This window comes from Phodopus roborovskii, unplaced genomic scaffold (genome assembly GCF_943737965.1).
Source record: "Phodopus roborovskii unplaced genomic scaffold, PHOROB, whole genome shotgun sequence".
Lineage (NCBI taxonomy): Eukaryota > Metazoa > Chordata > Mammalia > Rodentia > Cricetidae > Phodopus > Phodopus roborovskii.
The window spans coordinates 3,296,525-3,322,276 of record NW_026126602.1 but is presented as its reverse complement, the minus strand read 5'-3'; the positions used below and the strand labels follow the sequence as shown (position 1 = coordinate 3,322,276).

Genomic DNA, 25,752 nt, shown 5'->3' with positions numbered 1-25,752 from the left:
GACTTTAATCCTCAGTGGGTATGACCAGAGTGAACTATCCCTGGCACACAGAGACTACTGGTCAGGAACCTATTTGGCAATATGGTGTGTGTCTGTGTAAGTTAGTTAAACAAAACTAATTAATTACACTTGTATTTTCTCTCTCTCTCACTACTGCTCCCCATTTCCTGTAATGTCCAGTAGCTCCAGTTACATCTAACTCACTCTATCATCAGAGCATGTGACCCAGTTCCTAGTGAGAATGGCCTGGGCCATCACTGAACCTGCTCTCAATAGGAACCTCCTTAGGACAAAGTATGACAGTGGAATACTTTCCTTAAGTGCCACAACTCTGCTAATGATATCTCATGAGTTACATACTGAAATGTGTGCATGTTTATAAAGCTGAAATCAAACATTCCATATTCATAATTAGCCACCACTGGTTTGTTAACCCCATCAGTCAGTATTTACTTAATTAATGGCATGTGCCGAAAAAACTTTTCATGTCACACAAACCATTTCCAGAGACAAGAATATAAGCAGAATAACAATTACAAATGAATCTAGTATTTTTCTTTGTTAGAATATTAGTATTAATTAGGAAACATCTGAATGAATGAGTAAAGTTAATGAAAAAAACTGGACAGCTTTTAGGTTTCAGTTACTCATTTAAAATTGCTTTTTTTTTGAGTAATTTTCCATAATATAATTTCTGTTTATGTTGATTTAAAATGATGTTAATAATTCAAATATGTAATTTAGTACTGATCAGAAAGACAAAGGGGATGATCGATGCTTATTAGCAATCTACTTTGTATGTTTATATGGTGACAATGAAGACACACAGCCACCTTTGGATTGTAACAAATCTGGATTCAAATCAGTGTCTTATTGGTTGGCAATTTTTTTTCATTCCTTGAGCCTTTAAAATAAAGATTACATCCAACCTATTGTGATGTCTAAACAAACAAACAAACAAAAACCAAAAGCCAAAAAAATGGAAGGCTGAGGTAGAGTGACCATCACACCACACACTTGACTAATGGTTTTGTTTGTTTTAGCTGTTATTCCTCTTTATCAAATTCCAGGTTTGGGGCCTCAGCAAAGACTAAGGAGGAAGTTATTAGGGATACTAAATCTCCAGGTTGCCCAAGGAGTTGCATCTGGAGGCCAAGTGAAAGCTGGCAACCAAAGCAGCACAGAAACAAAACTGAGGTCAGGCAAAGCCGGCAAGAGGTGAGAGGGGTGGCATGCTGCATTTCCCCATGAGCTACAAGGCATGCAGTTCATCGGTTAAGATCACATTACAATAACTTGTAGCATCTTAAAGTTAAAAAAAGGAATGCTTGATAATCGTGGACTTCCTAATTGGAAACTGAGGTTTAGGGACAAAAATAACTTGTCTGAGGTTCCACAGCTTGATTAGAGGGTGAGGTATTTATGTGGGGTGGTGGTGGTGGTGGTGGTGGTAATTGGGATATTTTCTTGATAGCTGACCCATTAGTTTTTCTTCTATGCAATTCTATTTCTTGTTTGTGCAGGAAAAGACAAGATAATAGTTAAGACGCTGAATATCTAACACACCTGCTACTAGCCATTCCAGAGAACTAAGAAAACTTGTGTTCTTCATTTCTACTTAAGACTTGCTTTCTCCTTTCTCATTCCTACTTGTTTTCATGACTTAGTGTTCAGAGCTTAAATTCTGTGTGTCTAAAGAGAAATGATTCTCCTGTTGAACTGATGTGTGGATGACATCTAAGACATGTAGTCTGACCCAGCTTACTTAACAATGGGTCCCTAGGATTATGCTTGGCTTTCTAAAGGAACTAGACATCATCCCAAGCAGGAGACAGCTTCATGAACATCTCATTAAGAGAACAAGATCTGATTTAATAACTATGAAAAGTAACAGTTGTAAATGCCCATTCTGTGGTCAGCAATATGCTGGGTGAGGTATATAAATTAGCTCCATTAATCTCCATATATCCTTCAGAGTGGGATTTACTATCTTTATTTTACAGCATTATAGAGAAGGGTGCTGGTGTCACATGATGAACCTAAGACTATAAAATTAGAGGCAGAACTGAGTTACAAACCCAGCTTCCATGCTTTCTAAGATTTAAGGTACTATCCTCTGAGGGGTAGAGATCAGAGTATTTGTCCCATTTACTTCAAGGATCTTTGTAGCAAATTCTCTCTTTTTGCTAAAAGTTAAGCACTATACTAATAATATTCAGTTTTACAGCATTGAAGGTGACTTCTTTTCTTTTACCCATGTCTTAATTTCTTTTCTGCATGGGGAAGGAAAGATATGTATTCCTCCCACATGTTAGTTTATTCTTTATAGAAGGACAATACAATTAGTCTTTATTACAGTCTGTGTCTACCTGTAATTGGTTTCTATGAACACACTAGAAACTCTGTTAAAAAAATTAACCATGGTATCATCTACATGTGATATTGACATTTATAATCCTCTCTACTAAGGAAACTGAGGTGGGTCAATCCTAAGTTTAAGACTAGAATAGGCGACATGGTTTCAAAAAAATATGGATCCTTCCTACCTGCCACAATCTACAGGTTCCTCTTTGCCACATCCAACCTCTCCACCCAGCCAGATATCCCACATCCTTCTCCAGGGTCTAGTCTGGTGAGTCTTTTTCACTCACTCAAGATATACAGCTACTCTAACCTGCTAGATCTAGCCCATGTTCCACTTTGTTTGGCTACCCCTGCCTGCAATACAGCCAACCGTTGGGCTTCCTCCCTACTGGCTTGGATTCCTCTCATACCATGTCTAGCCTCGCTACACAGCTACATTGAACACAGCCTTCTCCAGACTCTAGACTGGTGGGTCTGCCTGACCCTTCCTTCCACAATATATCATATCTAGCCTGGATCACATATCTAGTGCTCAGGCCTAGTCTGGCCACCCCTACCTGTGTCACAACCTATCTTTAGGCTTTTGCCAGGATCTACCCTGCTGACCCATCACAAAGGCACCTTGCATGCCACATTCAACATTTCCACCCAGCAAGATCTTTCCCTACACTACAAGCTTGGACCAGGAAGGACATCCTATATACCAGCCCTGGCCTTCTGTCCACCCATTCTGTCCCAAGCCATTTCCAACCTCTAGGCCCAACTTGCCAGTACATCCCATCTTCGCTCCAACGTGTTTTGTCCATATCAGATGTAGAACAAAAGAAATCTACATGTCCAGATCTCATGGCAAAAATACCAACAGTGTAAGAGACCAAGCCAATATCTTTTCTGTAAACCCCTCCACTCCTGTAGAAATGTGTGCGAAGGAGAATTATCTAGATGAACTGCAGGACACTAAATTTAAAATAACAAGTCATAAAACTTCATTAAAGAACTCAAGGAAATACAACCCAATGAAATTAAGGTGAAAGAACTTAAGGAGAATAAATGCCTGAGGGATGGCCAAGAAAACACAAATATAAAGCCCACACAAATGATGAAGACAATGCAAGACTTGAGGACAGAATTTAATAAGGAGACAGAGTCACTGAAGAAGGATTCAAGCTGAAATGAAGATGGGGATTGAAAAACTCAAAGGAAAGCCTTACAAACAGAATAAATCAAGCAGAAGATAGATATGACTCAAGGATAAAGTAGAGGATCTAGATCAAATAAGAAAGGATTGTGGGCTGAGGCTGATACAGGAGAGGCTCGTGTGATTGAAAATAGTGGAGGAAACATCTTTGGGCCTCATAGCTAGGAGGAGCTGGGTTTTTTTGTTTGTTTGTTTGTTTGTTTTTGTTTTTGTTTTTTTCCATTTTTCTTGGTTGGCTTATACCAAGTGGTCACTTTTAATCAAGAAAGAAGTGAAGTCACATGGCAAAATCCATCTTTTCCAACCCTAACAAAGACGGCTGTCTGTCACAAGGCTGCCTATCCTGATGGGGGTACAGCTGCTAAGATGGTAGTAAGCCACTTATTTCCTTAGATTTTTTAACTATGAACCCTGGTGTGACAAGTTGTAAGTTAATCCTTTTGTTACAGATTTTACAGATTTTTAATCATATCCAAAAATGCCTACAGATCTTGAGGTACAGAGAGTTTATATAATATAGTCTTACAAATCTTGAGATAAGATTTATACCTTAGCAAAAGTTTTAGAGAGTTAAACTAAAGCCAAGAGAATATGAGATGAGTAGAATAGTCCCCACTGGGAATAGTCTGTCCTTTTATATTGTTTTTTTTTTCTTTGTCACATAGTCAGGTGGCTTGCCTGATATGGGACAGAGATTTTAGAGGAAACATTTTAAAAAGCATGCTTGGGTCTACAGGAGGGGGAAACATACCTCAACTCCACAGTCAGCTTTTAACTGAAGTGGGACACCGTATAACAACAGTCTAATGCCACTCAGTTAAAAGACACTTAAAAGATACCTGAATCCTTGTAAAATTGAATCCAGTAAGTTGAGAACAAAGAAGGCTTAAAGATAGGAAATTTTTTGAGCCTTGGCTACAGACAGAGGGTGCTACAAGAGGGAGCTGAGAGATGCACCAACCAGGGAGGAGTGTGTGCAGGATAGTGCACATTGTAGCTGGCCTACTCCTTTACTTTCTACCTCTTTTTGCTAGGTTCAGCTTTGGGTTCCCACTATGCAACCAACTTACAGATCCACCAAGGGTAACTTAAAAGACAGGGCATTTATTTACACAGTGTATCTTTGTGTGGCTGGGGAGGGGTGGTGGCTGTGCTACCAATTAAAAAATGGCTTGGAGCAGAAAAAAAGAGAAAGCTTGAATCTCTTGCAGGATTTGTCAAGGTCATGAATAATATTGGGACCTAGGGGGTCATTTGGATTGATTATCTGAGGGATATTAAGGTCAAATTTGATTGCAAAGGCAAACAAATTTAGGGCCCTTTAGGTTGGGTGCCAAGTATACAGGCTTGAGGTTTTCTAAAAGGTATCCCAAGTGGATGAGAGATGGGGTGGGGAGAAAAAAAATATCAGCAGCCTGTAGGCATGGTGTACCAGTTCTCAGGGAGGACCAAATGAGTACCAAGCTTTTGTGAGGGTTGTCACCTCACTCAATGTGATAAGGGCTAATAGCCTGAAGAGGAGACTCAGCACCTGGCCCCCGGGGTTTCAATGAGACTGGAAGGCTTCCCAGAAGTTGATGAAAAACTGTGCTCTGGAATGAGGTTTTAACCACAGGAAAGGGCTAGAGAATGGATTCATAAAAGCCATGGGAGTCTAGAGAAGCTGTGGAATTACAGGCAGCTTTGAAGGGAAGGTGGGAGAAGAGGGCAGGAAAGGGTACAATAGCCAAGTTGGGCCTAAGGAAACTTCAGGATTGCTGCTGGTGGATGGGGTGTCAAGCAGTCAGCAAGACAGAATGTGAGTCTGTTTCAGGTGGACTAGAGATGAAGGATGGGATCCCAGTGTGGCTCAGACCCCAAGGGGAAGCACAGGCACCAGAAGAGCCTATCCAATGTACAATGTAAGTGGTACAGCTCTGAGGGAAAAGGTATCCTGGCAGTCAGGAGCCAGGGAGTAGCACATAGATTTATTGGGAAAGACACAAGAGGGTGTCTGCCTCTGCTCCAGGAAGAAGCAGCAAAGAACTCAACAGGGGGCAGGGTTAATTTAGAGTTTCTTGGGGCAAGCTCAGGAATTGGTGGCTTTGTGACCTGATCTTGGGCTGTTTACACTGGAGGGTGGAACTAGTTTGCCTATGTCTTGAGGGCTAGTTCTGGCTACTATGGCCATTAGAGGATTCTGTGGGCAGAGCCTGGTAGCTGGAGGTCCTCAGTTGTCAGGGCCTGGCTACCTACTTGTCTCAAGGAAATTACAAACACATCTCTAACAAATAGACAAACTCATGGAGATTAAACAGTTCATTACTGAATGATGAATGGGCCAAAGAAATCAAGAAAGAAATTAAAAATTTCCTGGAACTAAATGAAAATAAAAACACAACACAGCAAAATCACCGAAGCAGTACTATGAGGGAAATTTATAGCTCTAAGTGTCTACAAAACAAAAAAAAACCAACACAAAACAAAAAACACCCCCCAAAACAAAGCAAACAAACAAACAAAAAAAGCACAAATAAATGGTTTGACAGTATAACTCAAAAACTTGAAAAACAAAAAACAAGCCAAATTTAAACCCCAGTGAACAGCAATGAAATAATAAAAATCAGAGCAGAAATTAATGAAGTAGAAACAAAGAAAATAATACAATGAATCAATGAATCTCAAATCTGGTTCTTTGTGAAAATAAACAAGATTGACAGGACCTTGGCCCAATTAAACAAAAGAAAGAGAACCAGAAATGAACAGGGAAACATTACAATAGACACCAAAGATATTCAGAATATTATATGGGAATACTTTAAAAACCTATTCTCCATTAACCTAAAACAATCTTTAAAAATGGATGAACTTACAGATTCAGCAAAACCCACCAAGAAGTTAACAACCTAAACATACCCAAAACAAATGAGGAGATTAAAATAGTAATAAAAAGCATTCCAGCTATAAGTCCAGGACTAGATAGATTCACAGCAGAATTCTACCAGACTTTCAAGGAAGACCTATAGCCAGGCCTTAAACTATTAACAAAACAAAATAAAAAACCAATCAAACAAAAAACAGAAACTCTTCTACATAGCAAATATCACTCTAAAAACAGACAGACAGACATACAATCAGGTCAAGACACACCCGAAAATGAAACCAACAATGACAATGGTGAACATAGACTTGATAATGCTCAATAAAATACTTACAAGTGAATACACACATATATCAAAAAGATTATACACCATTACTAAGTTGGTTTTATCCATGAAATTTAGGGATGTTTCAACATATACAAGTCTATAAATGTAATAAGCTAAATAAATGTACTTAAAGACAAAAATCACACGATCATCTTAATAGTCTCAGAAAAACAACAAGCATGTCTGGGGAATAAGGAATCACATAAGTCATAAGGAATCATACTATTAACTATTTACTTACAAACCTATAATACATGTAATTCTTTCTATAAATATACACATAAAGTTTTAATGAACTTGACTCATCTGGCTTGACAATGCTCCCTTCAAAAGCTAAAGACCACCTAACAAAAATCCAATACCACACATGAGATGCACTTATTTTTGAGTTGTTAGCCAGGGTTGTCCAACAGATTCCTCAAACACACAGCTAGTTGCTTTTGCCCTTGGTTGCCATCCCCAGAGGTAGAAGGTAATTCTAGATTGTTGAAGATACCATGTACTTGAGAACAGGGCTCAGAGACCTCTGAGCTGTAACTGACTTGAATGCTTCCTCCCCAAGGACTAGCTCTCATGGTATCAGAAGGTATGCAAGTTTCCCAATGAGAGAAGCAACCAATAGTGCTACACAACTATGACACTTACAAACCACATCCATGTCCAGCATGTTACAATGGGTGCAGTAGTGGCATGAATACCTTGGCATTAGTCAACAGTTGTCAAATTGGACGTAAGATCTGCTCAACAAGAGAGAAACCATGCCTATTACTAGCTAAGTACTTAGTGCTAGTGAAATCACAGTTTTTAGAAGGGAACCTACAACCACCACTTTATTAAATCACTATGATCTCTAGTATCAATCTAAGCATTTGTCTTAATATTCAAAGATAAGTTTAGTCTTCACTCCTCATCAAGGAAACTTAGACAAAGCCTGCTACACAAAACTATAGTCAATCAAAATGCAAGAGTTATGGAACCCAGTTCCAGTGGATACATCTACAAAACATTCCTGCCCCCCAAGCTTCAGGGAACACAGCAGCACTGTGTAAGAAGAGGGGATGGAAAGATGTAAGAACCAAAGTATATGGGAGTTATTGTGAGACTGTCTTCTAGTAATTGTCTATGAGACTGTGTCTTTTAGTAATCGTCAAAGTCTTATCAACATGACCATGTAAACATGAGCTAAACAAGGACAAAAGCACCAGACATGCCAAAGTGGGAGATACAGTTTTCCCCATGGAAAAGCAGACCAATTATCCAACACCAAGTGGTCAGCCCTCAATTCACATATCCAATAATATCCTACAGACTTATGTTATATTTAGGAATATATACATATATTGATTGATGAAACAGAGGCCATGAATTTGAAAGAGATCAAGAAGGGGTATATAGAAGACTTTGGAAGGAAGAAAGGAAGGGAAAAATGATGTAATTATTTTATAATCTCAAAAATAAAAGAAGCAATTTAATAATTATAGTATATGTTTTTATAGGTTTCATGAAGGAAAATAATATTTTTTTCTTATAGATTTCATTTTGAAAGGCATGAGAGAAAACAGGCAAATCATCTCTACATATGTGTGTCCTTAGATGTATCTGAATATAAATATGTATGAGGCATGAATGCAATATTTAAGATACCTGGGTCATTCTGCCAGTGAAGTCACATCCATAATCCCAGTGACATCTATTACCTCCAGCTAACTGGCAGTGGTGGGCTGGCCTCTCAGTTCTGCCTGGAATGAGTTGGCTTGCTCTAGGGGCCTTTCAGCCTAGGAAAGGAGACAGATCCTTATAATGTCCTGGCAACCTGGGAATCCATAACCTACTAGATTAATTTATCAAAAAAATGAGCTTTTATATGTAATTGGAGATTTTGCTTTTAATTCTAGAAAATATGTCACCTCATGACTGGAGGGTAGAGGCATAAATATATCAACTAAAATTGCTACTTTATAATGTATATAATGGCATCTTCTGCAGCATGGCTTTTCTTACCTTGATCTTTTTGTGGTACTGATGAAGAATTCCGCATTATGATGTATGTGACTTGAACAGTAACTTTCCTAAAATATTCAAGAGCAAAGAATAATTAGAAAGTAGTTGAGATATTATGTTAATATATATTAAAATATGAATTATAAGAGTTTTTGAAAAATGTTTCCCTATTTATAACTAAGTAAGTGGTACGAAATGGGTGTTAAGTTATTAGGTACTGGGTCTTAAGCTGTTAGGAATTTTTTGTTCATTATTTTATGGACAGTATTTTACCAAATATATTGAACTGGACTTGGGGCCCAATATTATTCTAATATTTGGGTATAATGTAAATGCTATATAAATAGACACCTGTATATGGGTATATTCAACCTGAGGCCTCGCTATGAATTTGGTCAAACACATTTATAGATGAAAGAGTTGTCACAATATCAAAAGATTAGTCACTCTGCTTGTTTAGGAAATAATGAAAATAAACAAGTCGCTACGTGTTCTGTATAGATGTAGCTTTAATCATTACAGTCAATTAATTCATTTGTTTGAGACAGGCTTTTACTTTGTAGCCCAGCCTGGCCTGGAACTCAAAGTAATGTACCTGCCTCACTCTCCCAAGTATGAGCAAGCAACATGCTCAGCTATAGATGAAACTTAAAAAAATTTTTGAAGCAAGGTATGGTAGTACAAGCCTGTAAATCCTAGTACTTGGGGCCGGAAGCAGGGGGATGGGAATCCAAAGCCAGCCTAGTCTACATGACAGCTGTCTAAAAAAAAAACCTGAAATGTAAAACGTATTACTGTTGTTATTTTGAGATAGGGTCTCACTATGTAGCCATAGCTGGCCTAAAACTTATTATGCAGACCTGGCTGGCCTTGAACTCACAAAGACATGCCTGCCTCTGCCTTCCAAGTACTGGAATTAAAGGCATGTACCACCACATGATGAGAATACTCATTTTGAGGAAATAAAATGCAGATATAGAAAGGTGACTGTGTTTGAATAAAAAAAGAAAATTAGGATCTTTGGGTAAAAATTGACCATTATTTATATAAGCTTTTAAGAACAGATGTTTTTCCAAGTAATATGATCAATAGAAACAATTGAGTTGAAGACTGACAAAACTTTCCACTTTAAAAAAAAAAAAAAAAGGAAATTGAGTAAAATTAAAAGGCACAATTTTCACTTTTCATCAGGGCAGAGTAGCAGAGATCAAAATTGTCCTTTTACATAAAACAATAAAATGTAAGGATGAAACAGATAATCAGATCTTTCAAAGACATCAGATATCCATCCCCTAAAAATAGACCCCAATGAGGATGGAGAGATGGCTCAGAGTTTTAGTGCACTAGGTGGTCTTCCAGAGATTTGGGTGGGATTCCCAGCAAGGGTGTGGAAACTTAAAACTGTCTGTAACTCCAGTTCACAGGATAGGATGCCCCTTTCTGGCCTACACAGGAACCAGGCTTGTGAGTGGTATTCAGACATACCACAGGCAAAAAAACCCATACACATAAAATAAAAACAAGTGAATCTTTAAACAACAACAAGCAAACAACAACAAAAATGATCCCAAAGAGACAAGAAACCACAGCAGTGAGATGGATAACGATGATGCAGGAGGCAGGGACCTGACTCTGGGTACAATGGAGAAAAGAGAGTCTCCACTGTTTCTCCTTAATTACAATTATTGAGCATGCAAAAAAAAGTTGTAAGATATGATCCACAATGAAGAAAATAAGGAAAAGTGACCTAGGTGTTAGAAATAATAGATAAGAATATGGGTTATTTACTCATGCTAATTAATTGCTTACTAGGCATGCTGGAAGAATATATTAGCAATGTTTAAGGCATAGCAATAGATACTACTACCCAAAATGAAACTGAGAAGTGGAGTTAAATAAAAACAAAACATAGAAAATGCAAATAAAGCATCATAAGCTGTGCTCTAGGAAAACTTAGAATCTCATTCCAATATCTGGAGAGGAGAGATGGAAAGACAGGAATGCTTAAGAAATAATAGCTCAAACACTGTGACAAAACTGTAAATACACAGACCCAAGCATGTAAAAATCTATAACACACAAAAAGCTAAAGATCACAGGAAGGACTATTATTGACCAACCTGCCCAAAACGTGTGAAAAGAAAAACTAGAGATAATGTATTGCATAGAGAGGAACAAATGTATTAAGGATGAGAGGAGACACCTTATTACAAACAATACAAGTGAGAAAACAGCAAGCATGAAGAAGGGAGGGAGAAACAACCCAGTGATCTACAATCCTATGTCACTCAAAGAAACCCTAAGTCCAGACAGCTTCCTAAAGATTTTGAGTCCTCAAGGAAGAAATGACTCCAACCATACACAAATTTTTCTGGAAAACTGAAAAGGTGGGTTTGAGTAATCGCTCAGTTGGTAGAGTGCCTGCTATGCAAGCATGAAGATCCGAGCTAGGATCCCCGGCACCCATGTGCATGCACGATGGTGTATAGCTGCAAGCCTAGCACTGATGGCAGACACTGGAACTTGCCAGCTAGGTAGTATAGCAGAATCCTATACTAGATCAAGTGTACTTGCACACACAAGCAACACACATATATACACAAAGGAAACTGAAAAGAAGGATTTTCTCACTATTTAAGAAGTGAGTACTATCTAGACACCAAAGCTAGACACAGCCTTCAGGAGAACAGAAACTAAAGACTAAAATCCTGGCATGAGCAAACACATGTAAAAGTTACAAGTAAGATTTTAGCTAATCAAACCCAACAATTTGATAGGACATTGTGATCAGACAAGGTAGCCTCACCAATACACTCTTGATTTAACATTCAAAATGAATGCCACTCACATACTAATCAACTAAAAAAGAAAACAATGTGATCATCTCAATAGGTAGAGAAAATACATTTGCTATGATCTAAATCCATGTCTGGTAAGAACTTCATGAAAATGAAGAAAGGAAGGGACAGTCACCTTGGTAAAGAGATAAACCTTGAAAAGCTGACTGTTTTCATTCTAAGCTCACAACTAAGCAGCACTACTACCCAGAGCTGCTGCAGATAGCCACTTCAGCAAAGATGGACAAGAGGACACCCAGGTGCAAAAAAAACAATGAAAAACTTTGAGCCATCTCACAAAATTTAGTTTGTACCACATACTCAAGTCTAAAACTTAAAAACCTAAAATTTCTAAATGAAAAACTATGATCTTTATTATTTATTTACTATTTTCCCAATACTAACCATAAATCCCTAAGCTTAGGAAAAACCGTTATCTTTGGTCAGGCAAATTTAAAAAACATATTCCATAAAATGCCAAACTAAAAGGATAGAAGTCCCTCAAATTGAAAAGACAGAGTATGAAAATATAAGTCACAGAACAGAGGCAATATTTTTTAAATAGTAAATATAATAAATAGCATTCAAACTTAAAATCTCCCTTAGCAATGAGCAAACAACCCAGTTCACAAAATCTGAATTATGTGTCACTAGAAAAGATACACAGCTTATAAATAATGACAGGAAAGATGCTAGACATCATTAGTTACAAAACAAAACCATAATTCAAGGACACCATGCATCTATCAGAAGGGCTGTGGTAAACATGGACAAGGATGTGGGAGAAAGGGAGAGAAAAAGAGCATGGACACACAAACAGAAACAGAACACATACCACGTGACTCTACCTATGCAAGATTTTAGAAAATGCAAACTAGAGGGACAGGAAACTGATGGCTGCCAGAGACAGGGAAGACAAAGATGTTGGAAAGAAAGGCTAAGTGTGCATGAGGAAAATACATCCATCTAAGGGGACGAAAGAGGTGTTCACCATCTTAACTTGCTTCAGGGATATGCATACTTCAAAACTGATCATACTTCCCTCTACGCATGTGCACCCTTCTCTGAATCAATTGTAGCATCATAGTATTTTTAAAGAATTTACAACAGACATGGACACCACTTATTTATACTCATGTCTTTGCATAAAGAAAGCTGATGAGAAGATATTCTACCAAAAAAAATCATTAATACTTAGTTCTTAAAAGAAGATGTTAAAGTAGGAATTACTGGAAAGAATATTACATCTTACTAAGAAACTAAAGAAATGCAAAAGAAAACTACCTTTGTTTGCTTATGAGTTGTGAAAAATACAGAAACAGCTGAATGTGAAGGGAAGGGTAGCTAGGTGCTGCTGGTGTGGTAGGCACTTGCTATGTGTGCTGTACACAGTACTCCTGGAGGTTTACAGGGCTCACTCCTCAGGGCTACAGCTTCCTTCCACTCTAGGAATTATTTTCAACATCATCATGGCATTCAACATCACTGTCGCAAACATCATTGTCTTGAAACCAACACAATTCTGTACAATGAAATTTGACATTAATAAGAATGATTGTCCCTGCAATGGGCAGGGGCTGGAGAAAGGGGAGACATCGTGCTCACCTTTCCTCAATCCTCTCCTCTGAGGGAAGAATTAAGGAGCGGCAGCCTCCCTACACCCCACAACTGGTGCCCAAAGTGGGGTAATCACAACCAAGGCCAAGTGGTCTCTCAAGGTGAGTGAAACCCTTAGTATGGGTAACACAAACTCAACCAAGCATGACCCAGACCTTATGACTCTCTGCCTCATGCTTCAATCTAGAGGGCTGGAGGTCACAGATGCAAATACAACAAAAACCTGGAACACCATCATAGCTTTAGCCCCCAGGGTCCCAGTCGCTAACCTCTTCTCTTGGGAAACGTGGGAGAGGGTTGGGAGGTTGGCAATAGAAAGAGAAAAGCACTTTGGTGAATCCCCACCTCAGGTTCCACCTTACAATCGTGGCCCTTAAGGCCTGTTTTTCACCCAGCTCCCCTCCGCCCCCCAGGTTGGGAAAGGCCAACCTCGATACTCAACCTTTTGATCAGTAGCCTGCTGCATCCAAGGCAGGAGAAGAACAGGAAGGGATGGGCAAGGACTTGGGAATTAGGCCAACTGCCTTCCCGCCCCCACAGAGGAAGCAGAAAAGCAAAACTGGGCTGATTTCGAAAGAGCCTAAACAACCAAAACTAAAAGAATAGAAATAAGGACCAAGGTTCCTGGGACCCCCCTCACCCCCCACTCCTCACCCCCCCACCTCCGGCCAAGCATGGGAGACTACACATTTTGCCCATTTTAGGAAGCTAAAATATGTCTTTGTTACCATAGATACCTATTCAAGGGTCTGTTGGGCAACAGTCCACGAAGGCAAAAGGACCAAACATGTCTAACATCACCTCCTCCAGTGCTTTGCGACCCTGGTCCTTTCAAAAAATATTAAGACAGACAATGTCCCCTGCTTTACGAGTCAATCCTTACAAAAGTTCCTTCAAAATTGGGATATTACACACACTACTAATGTCCCATATAGCCAACAAGGACAAACTATAATAGAGAGACATCACCAAAGTCTTAAGGAACAGCTATTAAAACAAAAAGGGGGAATAGATAGCTCCCATATACAACTATATAGAGCCCCCCTCACATTAAATATTTTAAAATTTTCAAAAGGAGAACACCAATCAAGGTTCCAAAAACATTGGGGCACACTGAATGTTAAGACTTATATATTCATCAAATGGAAAGACCCACTAACCTTCCAATGGAGGGGACCTGACACACTCCTAACAATGGGGAGAGGGTTCGGATATGTCCTCTCCACAGGGGAGAAATCACCCATATGGCTACTGGCCCAAAATCTTAAGTTTATGCCCGGGTCCCCTCATTGGTGCCAAATAATCACAATCCCAGGGTATCTCCAATCCCTGAGGATCCCCCTTTTCTGTTTATCATCTAGGGCTTGGAAATAATGGAGGAGATACTGATGCTACTGGTGATATTCCTCCCCCATGCCAGTGATGGAGGCTTCAGGAACCCACACGATGCATGGCAGTAAAGTACATCAACAAGACCGCCCGTGAATGTGAAGGCCAGATATATGTGGCAAAAAATGCCTGAGGCAGGGGCCCATTACTAAAGTCACCCATTGTGGCACCAAGCTTGCATAATATACTGCTCAAGGCTGGTTTTGTGCAAGCAAGCCAGGGGTCATGCCATTAGCTGATGGCAAACCCAAACCATGCCCTTGTTCTGCCTTTTACCCTACTATGCATGCAGCTTGCTATGAAATGGTTCAACAATGTACACATAACTTCCAGATATATTAGATGGCCATATGGGGCATAGGTACCTTGTCTCTCATGGGCACAGGGATGTCCGTCAGGTCACTACCTTCTTCTATGGTGGGGTGAGGAGCAAGTAAGTTGGAATCTCATTACACCCTTAGGGTATTCTGATGGCAGGGGAGTTTATATGAGGTTATTGAACAACAAGTTCATAATAAGACAGAACAACTTGTTTTGGCCCAGTACCCAGAGCTCAACTATCACCCTGTTGTTGTTGTCCTCCCTGAAAATTGAGGCAAACTAGTCCTCAGCCCCCATACCAAGTCCTTTCTACAAATGGTCTTTGCCTTACTGAATCAAATGACTCCCTCCCTTGCAGAAAATTGCTGGCTTTGCCTCTGAGTAGGAGCTCCCTGGCCAGTTGCAGTGGTTATCAATGGCACAGCTACAGATGCTCAGGCAACCCTAAAGAATTGCTCAGCCACATTCTCCATCACCATCTAGCTCCTCACAATGTTTCCTTCTGGAGCATGCATTTGGGCCCTGCCTTCCCCTAATAACTCCAGCATAGATATCGGATATATTCATCTCTCCTTCTGTGACTCAAATACAACTGAGCCTAGTGCTCAACGCTGCCCACCCTCTGGAATGATCTATATTTATGAAGGTAGAATGGCCTATGACTTTCTGCTCACTAGTTGGACAGGCCTTTGCACCCCAGCCACCTTGATACAAGATGTGGACATCATTCCTGGAGATGAGGCTCTTCCTCTTTCGACTATATTGGAAGGAGACCTGAAAGAGCCTACAGATGATTCCTTACTAGATTAGGAATATCTGTGGGTATGGCCACTGGAGGAGCCAGGATGGGTATGGCTGCCCATCTACATAGAAAGCTTTCTCTCCAGTTGATCAATGACATAAAAGCATGTCCAGTACCATTCTTGATCTCCCAAAACAGCTAGACTCTCTGGCTAATGTGGTCCTTCAAAACAGGAGAGGACTAGATCTACTAATAGCCAAAAAAGGGAGGCATATGCTTATTTTTACAGGAAAAATGCTGCTTCTATACAAATAGATCAGGAATCATTCAGGATAAGATCAAAGGGCTTCAGGAGGACTTGGAGAGGAGACGGAGGGACCACCAGGACAACCTGCTATGGACTGGCTTACATGGCTTCCTACTCTACCTTCTCCCTCTGCTTCAACCTCTCTTTCTCGTTCTCCTTATCCTCACTGTCGGGCCCTGCATGATTAATAAGGTCATACAATTTATTTACCAACAGCTAGAAGCAGGAAAATTTCATCAAATCAAAGTTCATTATTCTAGGCTCGCTACTCAGGAGCCAAGCTCCCCATATGACTAGCTGTCCTCATATGAGGTCCCTCCCCGCCTTCCACCTGACCAGTGATGGGTAAGAACCCAGATAAGCTGAAGCAACCTAAGACAGCTCATGGAGTGGATTCTCCATGAGCTGGATATATGGTACCCATTGATGGGTAAGATTCCCAATGGGGAACAACCTAAGACAGGGGCCATGATTTCTGCCATTCTTACAAAAACAAAAGGGGGAAGATATTGAGCGCAAAAAGGCCAGGATGTGAGGCCTAGTAGAACTTCCTGAGCCTGGCTAAAGTTTGGCGGCTTGTGTTTGGCCTGTAACCTCCATGTGGGAGAGACTCAGCAAGGCCTGATGTAAGACTAACTCCTGCTTAGCTAACCACTAACTTGGTGGAATATTATTGGCCCTTTCTATTTACATCACCTATCCTAAGATTCCTTCCCTCTACTCCAACCCTATATAAGTCCCTGCTTGATGCAATAACGAAGTTCCTGCCCTGACCAGGCTCCCTGCTGATTGTCCCTGTAGTGGGCAGGGGCTGGGGAATGGGCAGGGTGGACAATGCGCTAACCTTTTATTGATCCTCTCCTCTGAGGGAGAAATTAATCCACATTAATTTTGTAGAGGTTTCCTTTCCTTTCATGCCTTTGTCAGCACTCACTATTCTTTCTCTTTTAGAGAGTGCAGTCATTCTTACTGGGGTGTGATGATATCTGACTGTGGGGTTATTTACATTCCCAGGGTAGTTTATGATGCTAAACATGTCCCTCCTAATCTATTCACCATGTTTTTCTTTTAAAGAAATTGTCTATGGAGGCATAGTCATTTGGATGGGAAATGCTCCTCATAGGCTCACAAACTTGAATACTTGGTCCCCAGTTGGTGGCACAATTTAGGTTTGGGGACCTTTGCTGGAAGTACATTTTGGGGGATGGGCTTTAGGGATTTGTAGCCCCACAAATTCCAGTCACTTTTCTCTGCTCGGTGTGGCTAGAGATCTGATCTCTCCACTTCTTGCTCTGGCTACCTACTGCCATGCCCCCTCCCCTTTTATGGATTCTCCCTTTGGAACTGTAAGCCAAATAAATATTTCTTCCATAAGCTGCTTTGGTTATGGTGTTTGCAACAACATAAAGTAACAAACATAGTAGATCTACAGCATGTTTTAAATCAGGTTATCTACTTGCCAGCTCTCATAGTTCCTTCTGGATATGAACCACCTGCTGATGTAGAGTTTGTACAGGTTGTCTTTTCACTCTGACATTTTCTTTGCTGGCAGAAGCTTTTTAGTTTGATGCAATTCAATTAATTGATTTTGCTTGCTTCCTAGGCTTTAGGGTCTTGTCCAAAAAAATACATTGTTCACTCTCCTGAAACATTTGTCTGTGTTTTCTCCTTAAATTTTCAACCAGTTTTGAGTGGTTTTTAGAACTGGTGAGAATAAGGAATCTATTTTCATTACTCTGCTTATGGATCCCAATGGTCCCAACATTGTCTATTGAGAAGACTGTCCTCCATTGTATGTGGTTAGCCCTTCTTTTGAAACACAACTATCTGTAGACAGGCAGGATTGTTTCTTACAGTCCTCAGCTCTGCTGTGTGTCATACAAACACAAAGCAGGCTGTTTGAACACTAGAATTTTCAGTATATTTTGAAGTCACATTTTTTTTTTTTTAATAAATCTTTAACTTTGTTCTTTCCACTCAAGATTGTTTTGGCTTCTTAGTGTCTTTAGTAAAACTTTTACTGTATCCCTAGCATATTGGTATCTAAAGTGGAAAACCCAAGAGCTGTAGTTGGCTGCTGTGTAAAGTGTGGCTGGATTTCAGACAGTCTAATTAAAAAATAAATACACTGTGCAATTAGTATACTAACACTAAAGAAAACACTGGACTATATCATAATGTAACAACATCTTATGATTAGATAGGCTGAGAGTTTGTTATTAAAAACAGCAGAGGCAAAGAAGCGTTAAACAATGATATAGAATCCAACTGTAGGTTTCAAACCTCACACAAGGTAAGTCCTATGCATTTGGGGCACCCTGGAAAAGCACCAGCCTCCATACTTCATTTAAGGAGTAAAAAGATCTGTGAAAACCATAATTTGGCTTTTTAAAAAATTTGAAAAACTGGAAAATATATTTAAGTAGAAAAATCTATCAGAGTCCTTTGACTTGACAAATTCTGTTGATCTCTCCTGGAAGGTATCACCCTCCCTGTGGAGTGTGGTGGGGTGATATGTGAGGGGGGGGGATGAGGGGCATGTGAGGGATGAAGGGAAGGAGAGGGAACTGGGATCAATATGTAAAATAAGAAATAATAATAATAATAAAGAAAAATCTATCAGAAAACAGTGAAACTATCATGAATTTAATAAGTCATACATATAACTGCTCTTAATATTAGTTACTATAGTGTTTAAAGAGAGTTGATTGAATACAAAAATGGATGAATTGGTAACTTGAGAAAATGACTTGATGCTGGAAATGGAAAATTTCCATTTCCTTCTTATCGATGGAATCTAAGGTAGGCGCTGCTTGTCTTTGTTAAACTTACTTGCCAATTTCCTAAAAAGAAATTTAGATAAAGAACCTCAGAAGAGACTATCTCTTGTTCTGTGCTTCAGAACTTGCTGACATTAGCATGTTCTCCTGTGTTTGTATGGGCACTGACAGTTGTCCATCTAGATTGACATTTCCAGAAAAGTATTTCCTAGGTAATAAACATTTCATACATCACCAGATAGACATGCTGTCATCAGGATAGTTGTGATAATAAACTTGGCTTTCAGATCTTAGAATGTGAAAGTATTAAACTGGAAATATAAAAACAGGTCATGAGACTTTTGGTGTCTTAAAACTGGCAGCTTTTGAGAATGTGTGTGTCCTAATGCTGGAGATGGAACCAAGGGCCTTGTGCATGTTGGGATGTATTCTACCTTTGATCTACCTCCCTAGTTTGTTGTTATGTAGTCTAGGCTGGCCTCAAACTTGTGATGCTTCTCCTCATCTGTTCCAGTGCTGGGATTACAGCCATGGAGCACTGTGCCCAGGCTCTTTTCTACACCTTAGCATATGCCATAGACCTAGCCTGATTGGCAGCCGACACTGTGACAGATCTTCTTTCATGTTTGAGTCTGTTCTCATCTCATGCTTCCTGGTTTTAAGCTATAACCCTGTGACAGTCCCACAAGGCCTCAGATTTGATGCTAGAACAGTCAGTGAGTACACAGGTGACAGCTCCACCTGATCTGCATTCTTCACTCAAGCTCTTTCTAGTTGGTGACCATATTCCATTTACTGGGCATTCATTCACCAATGGGCATTTGCCAACTTTAGGTCATCAAAAATTAATGTAATATAATGTATGTGTTCAATTTCTATATAGAATCATGGTTTTATATCTGTTGGGTAAAAACTTAGGAGTAGCATGCTATTTAACTTTATAAGCAACTGCCTATTCAAAGTGGGTGTCATTGCTTTAAAAGCACCAACTTCTAAGCAGTGATAGAATTCAGGTTTTCTCAAGATTAAGAGAATCTAAGTATCCTGATGTTTAATTCTGTTAAAATAATGAAGGTCCATTAGCAAAAAAAATCCTGAGTAGTAATAATGCTCCCCATATAGACAACTGTAGCAATGTTTGTTCCTATCTTAATGAGTGTTATGTAAAAAGCAAATAGCTGGAGACATTGCTCAGAGCTAGAGTACTTGCCTGACATACACAACACCCTTGGTTCAAACTCCATTCAGGAAAAGTTAAAATAAAAATCTCAAATCATAATGAATTGGTATTAAAGGATCACAGAAGCTAATATATATATATATATATATATATATATATATATATATATATATATTACATTTTGATCAATTTGGAAAATTTTTAATGCTTATACTGTAAGTATTATACTATATATCACAATATAGTATATATAATGTTAATGTTTAGATTAATACTAGTATTTTCTTCTAAATAGTTGCATATTAGTATTAATGCAAATAATTTCTTTTCACTTAAATGATTCTTCCATTCCCCAGACCTGTTAAGGTAGGTGGGCTTCTCAGAGGTACATGGCTGCTGTTCAAATAAAAAAAATGTGAAAACACTGGACTGACCCTTAACTTTTAAGGTCATATTTAGGCCAATCCCATGTGCAAAACATTACAAACTTGCTGGATCAATAGAGTGAGTGGGGAGATGACTACTCATAACTGAGTCACTATATAAGAATCTGGTCAAGTTAAGTCTTCATTTTAAAATATTTACTTTGATTTCATGTTTATGAGTGTTTTGCCCATATGTATGCATATGTACCACACACATGCCTTATGTCCAGAGAGCTGAGGAAGGTACTGAATTCCCTGGAGCTGGAGATACAGATGGTTGTAACCTACCACCTAGATACTGGGAACCACACCCGGGTACTCTGATAGAGTAGTAAGTACTCTTGACCTTGGAGCTACCTCTCTAGCCTCTATTTCTTCTTATTATAATCATCATCAGTTTTTACAACTTAGGAAAGGACAAAAATATTATTTAATTCATTAGTTGAAGAAAATATTAAATAGGACTCTGTGTTATTTAAAAAAAGCAGTATTTGAAAACAAAGGGCTGATACATCAGTAAAGTTTTCTTTGATATTTTAAAAATAAATAATAGTAAAAATTATAGTAGAATATACTTAAAAGTTAAATGCCAGGCTTCCTGTTCTAAGATCTATATTCATTTACAAAATGTGTATACACCCAGATCTCTGTTGTTCTCACTAAACAGGTTAACAATATTTTGGGATCATTTTCAGCCTCAATAAAAGCAGAAAGTTCAGGAAAAGTAGTTACAGCCCAGACCCTCACTTCTTTACTCTTCACAAGTTTTGTTTTGTTTTGTTAAAATACATTTCCTTCAAACCTTGGTGACTCTAACTTCAGAGTTAAATGGTATTTTTCACTGATTGTATTTCCTTTTGTTCCAGGGGAAAACATTCACTGCTTACTGCACATTACACGTGGATACCTATGAACAAAATGTTGCACCTGCCTCTAACAGAGCCATGCTTCTATTCCATCCCCAGGCTGCTGTCTTGGCCATGAAGTCTTATCTTCCTGCCTCCTGAAGTTTTCTCCTGCCTTCATTTTTCATCTTTTGTACCAACTTTTTCTGTGCAGGCAGAAATAATGTTTTCCTTTTCAATTAAAACTTTAATGTCATAGCTGTATTTAATATCTCTATTTTAAAGATAGAGGCATCACATTCTCTTCCTCACAGACAAGCACTTTCAAGTCTTAGCACTTTAAGCTTATTTGATCAGTATTCATACATCTGTACATCCACATGTGTTAACTACACATGTAATTTTATCTCTGGTAATATCTACTGCTGTCTCTCCTTGAAGAATGAAAATGGCTATCTCTCAATCAATAAAATGATGAGTAATGATTAATAATAATCTTTAGGTATAGAAATCTAGACAAAAACTAAAAAGCATATTCCAGGCTTCTCTAATTGACAATATCAGTATAAAGACAATGAAAATTTCAATGCTTTGCATACAATTTATTTCTCTATAGAAATTATGTTATTTATTTATTTATGTACATAGAGTCTCAATATTGTAGCTCTGGCTGGGCTGTAACTTACTATGTAGATCAAGCTGTCCTGGACAGAGATCTGTCTGCCTCTGTTCATTCAAGTGGTGGGATAAATAAAGGTGTGCCATACCTGGCAAATGTTAGAAAATTTTGCAATGCAGTATCTCAATATATTTTCTTTGGTGGGCCTTTCTATCCTGAACTATATAGTAAGATTCTATTTTTAAACAAGTAGTCTTCACCTCTTGCAGTTTTTAAGTATCAGTCTTGGGGAGAAAGTATAAGGACCTGATTCAATCTCCAGGCCCCCATAAAGAGCACAGAAGCAAATCAGAACAATGGGAGAAGATGGGGGATGGTAACTTCTGGCTTCAATGTGTACACACACAAGTGTATCCATGTTCAACTGTTGTTTTATTCACAAAAGTCAAGTAATCAGACTAAGATGTTCATCAAATGATGAATAGATAATGGTAATATAGCTACACACACACACACACACACACACACACACACACACAAACACACACAAGAGAAAGTGTGAGGTACCCTTGAATGAATTGGCACAGGAGGCCGCTTCCTGAACATCATGCCAGTAGCACAGACACTGAGACTGGCAATTAATAAATGGGAACTCCTCAAACTGAGAAGCTTCTGTAAGGCAAAAGACACAGTCAACAAGACAAAATGGCAGCCCACAGAATGGGAAAAGATATTCACCAAGCCCATATCTGACAAAGGGCTGATTTTCAAAACATACAAAGAACTCAAGAAGATAGTCACCAAACCACCAAATAATTCAATTAAAAAGTGGGGTACAGAACCAACTAGAGAATTCTCAATGGAGGAACCTAAAATGGCTGAAAGACACTTAAGAAAATGCTCAACATCCTTAGCCACCAGGGGAAATGCAAAGCAAAACAACTCTGAGATACTATCTTACACCCATCAGAATGGCTATAATCAAAAACACCAAAGACAGTTTATGCTGGAGAGGATGTGGAGAAAGGGGAACACTCCTCCATTGCTGGTGGGAGTGCAAGCTTGTACAGCCATTTAGGAAATCAGTATGTAGGTTTCTCTGGAAATGGGAATCAGTCTATCTCAAGATCCAGCAATTCTACACATTGTATGCACATTCATACAAGGACATCTGTTCAACTTCGTTCATAGCAGCATTATTTGTAATAGCCAGAACCTGGAAGCAACCTAGATGACCCTCAACCAAGGAATGGATAAAGAAAATGTGGTACATTTACACAAGGGAGTACTACTCAGTGGAAAGAAACAAGGAAATCTTGAAATTCATGGGCAAATGGATGGAACTAGAAGAAACCATCCTAAGTGAGGTAACCCCAGTCACAGGAAGACAAACATGGTATGTATTCACTCATATACGGATATTAGACAGAGAGCAAAGGATCATCAGCCTACAATCCACACCTCCAGAGAAGCTAGCAAGCAAGGAAGACTGGTTCCATGGTGAAGGAGAAAAAGGGACAAGAGCCCCTGAACAAACTGGGAGCATGAGGAGGGAGAAAGAAGGAGGAGAAGAGGAGGGAGCAGGAAGATTGAATGGGGAGATGAAGAGAGAAGAGCAAGAAAAGAGAGACATCAATAGAGGGAGCCATTACAGGTTTAAAGAGAAATCTGGCACTAGGGAATTTACAGAAATCGACAAGGATGACCCCAACTAGGAATCTAAACAACAGTGGAGAGGCTTCCTTAAATGCCCTTCCCCTATAATGAGAATGATGACTACCTTAAATGCCATCCTAGAGCCTTCATCCAGTAGCTGATGGAAGCAGAAGCAGAGATCCACAGCTAAGCACTGAGTTGAACTCCTGGAATCTATTTGTAGAGAGGGAGGAGTGACAAACAAAGGGGTCAAGACCATGCTGGGAAAACCTACAGAAACAGATGAACTGAGCAAGAAGAACTCATGGACCCCAATCTGACAGCTAGGGAACCAACATAGGACCAAACCACAGCCCCTGAACATGGGTGTCAGCTAGGAGGACTGGGCAGTCTATGGGGCTTCTAGCTGTAGAACCAGGATGTATCCCCAGTGCAAGAAGGGACTTCTTAGCCTCGATGCATAGGGGAAGGCCTAGGCCCTAACCCAAATGACTTGTCAGGTTTTGATGATCCCTCTTGGAAAGCATCACCCTCCCTGGGTAGTGGATGGGGATGGGATGGGGGGGTTGGTGGAGGGCATGAGAAGTTGGGAGGGAGAGGGAACTGGGATTGACATGTAAAATAAGATTGTTTCTAATTTAAATAAAATATATTATTAAAAAACTAAAAATATATTTAAAAAAGAAAAATTAAATTGCAAAATCTGTAGCAGAATGGATAGAAATGAAAATATTATATTGAATAAGGTAATATAGACACAGGAAGGCAAATATATTTACTCTCATTCCTAACTTAAATTCTCAGATTAGTGTATTTTTAACTTGGTGTGTTTGCAGAGACCAAGGAGATACACACAGAGGGGAAAACGAGGCCTTAAGGGAGGGAGAAATACAGAGGCTTTAAGACATATGACATGAAAGATGACATGAAAGTAGGGGTATAACTGTAGGTAGAAAGGTTTAAGTGAAAATGTTGTTGGCGAGGATAGAGAAGGAGTGGGGGTAGGGAGAAGTGTTAACTAAAACTAAGTATATATGAAAAAGCCAAATGAAAACCCAACAGTTTGTAAGCGTCTAAAAAAATAGTTAAGTATAAAAGTTAAATAGAGGTACCCTCTGTGGGTGGATAATCTATGGGCAGCCATGGGTTATTAAACAAAAATTCCAGTGCCAGTATGGGATACCTCTCTAAGAGGGGCTGATCAGGGAGGCTCCAGAGGCCCATAAACCAATACAGGTTACTACCAGTGCTTTCGATTACCCACCAGAACTACAACATCACATTTTTATTACATGACAGAGTGATATCAACCTGGAACTGACCTGGAAACTTCGTCACTGAGATCTACTATTCATAGTACTAGGAGGGACTATGTAGGATACTGCAGGAAAGAAGTAATCAACAATCTCACATAACTACTGCAAATCATATTAGCTATAATAGCGATGTGCTAGACAAGATGTATACAATGGTTATAGGGCAACCAATTGCTTTTTGATTGGGTCAGAGGCTGGCCCACAGGAGGGAATTCATACCTAGTATTTGCAGAATTGGTCAAAGTTCTGCTCAGGAGCTCATAGGTTCCATAAGAGAATCTACTATTGTTTTGCTAGATGAACAGAGACTCATAACTGAAGGTGCTAAGAGTAAGAGCACTCAGTTCAAAATGGGCCATCTTTACCAAGCTCTTCTAAGGCTTGAAGCCTACCATGAATGCACTAATCAAAGAATAGGAAAGGATGCCAAATAACAATGTCTTATGGACATGATACGACTATTGTAGTCATGAAATCAGTGAAACTGTGGTTGCCTGCACAAATCTGAATAAGAGGAAGCCTATCAACATTCCAACAAAGATGGAGAAGGGGCTCATAGGCCCTCCAGAGGAACTACTGTCAGTTAATGAGAAGTGGGGATATATAATTTTCTTTGTGGTACAGCTACTGGTTGGTTTTTTTATGTTCCAGTAAATAATTTCCAACCCATACTCATGCAAATACCACTAACACATAGGCACAAAAAGGGTGGGGCTTAGGATGAAGAAGAATTTCAGAAGGAGATGGAAAAGGTGGAGTAATTATGGGGCTGGTAATGACCAAAATACATTATATACATATATGGAATTGTCAGAAATATTTAGAAATAAAAAAAAAACTATTAATTGAACTAAGGACATAAGAAAATACCTTAAAACCACTATTTGGGAAAAATGTTGGCATCTTTTTCAGTTAGCTATAAAACAGACTCTAACATTTGTACCTCCAAGTTTCTCTTGATTTTAGC

At 39.2% G+C, this 25,752-nt stretch overlaps 1 protein-coding gene across 7 annotated transcripts in view; it reads right to left on the bottom strand.

Annotated features, from left to right (window-relative positions):
• Positions 1-25,752, bottom strand: part of Znf438 (zinc finger protein 438) — a 127,510-nt gene that overhangs the window by 22,877 nt on the left and 78,881 nt on the right. For all 7 annotated transcript variants that reach the window (XM_051205646.1, XM_051205644.1, XM_051205647.1 and 4 more), the window contains one exon: positions 8,752-8,819. In XM_051205646.1, the coding sequence (XP_051061603.1) occupies positions 8,752-8,788 (37 nt within the window). In that variant the 5' untranslated portion in view covers positions 8,789-8,819. The remainder of the gene's footprint in view (positions 1-8,751; positions 8,820-25,752) is intronic.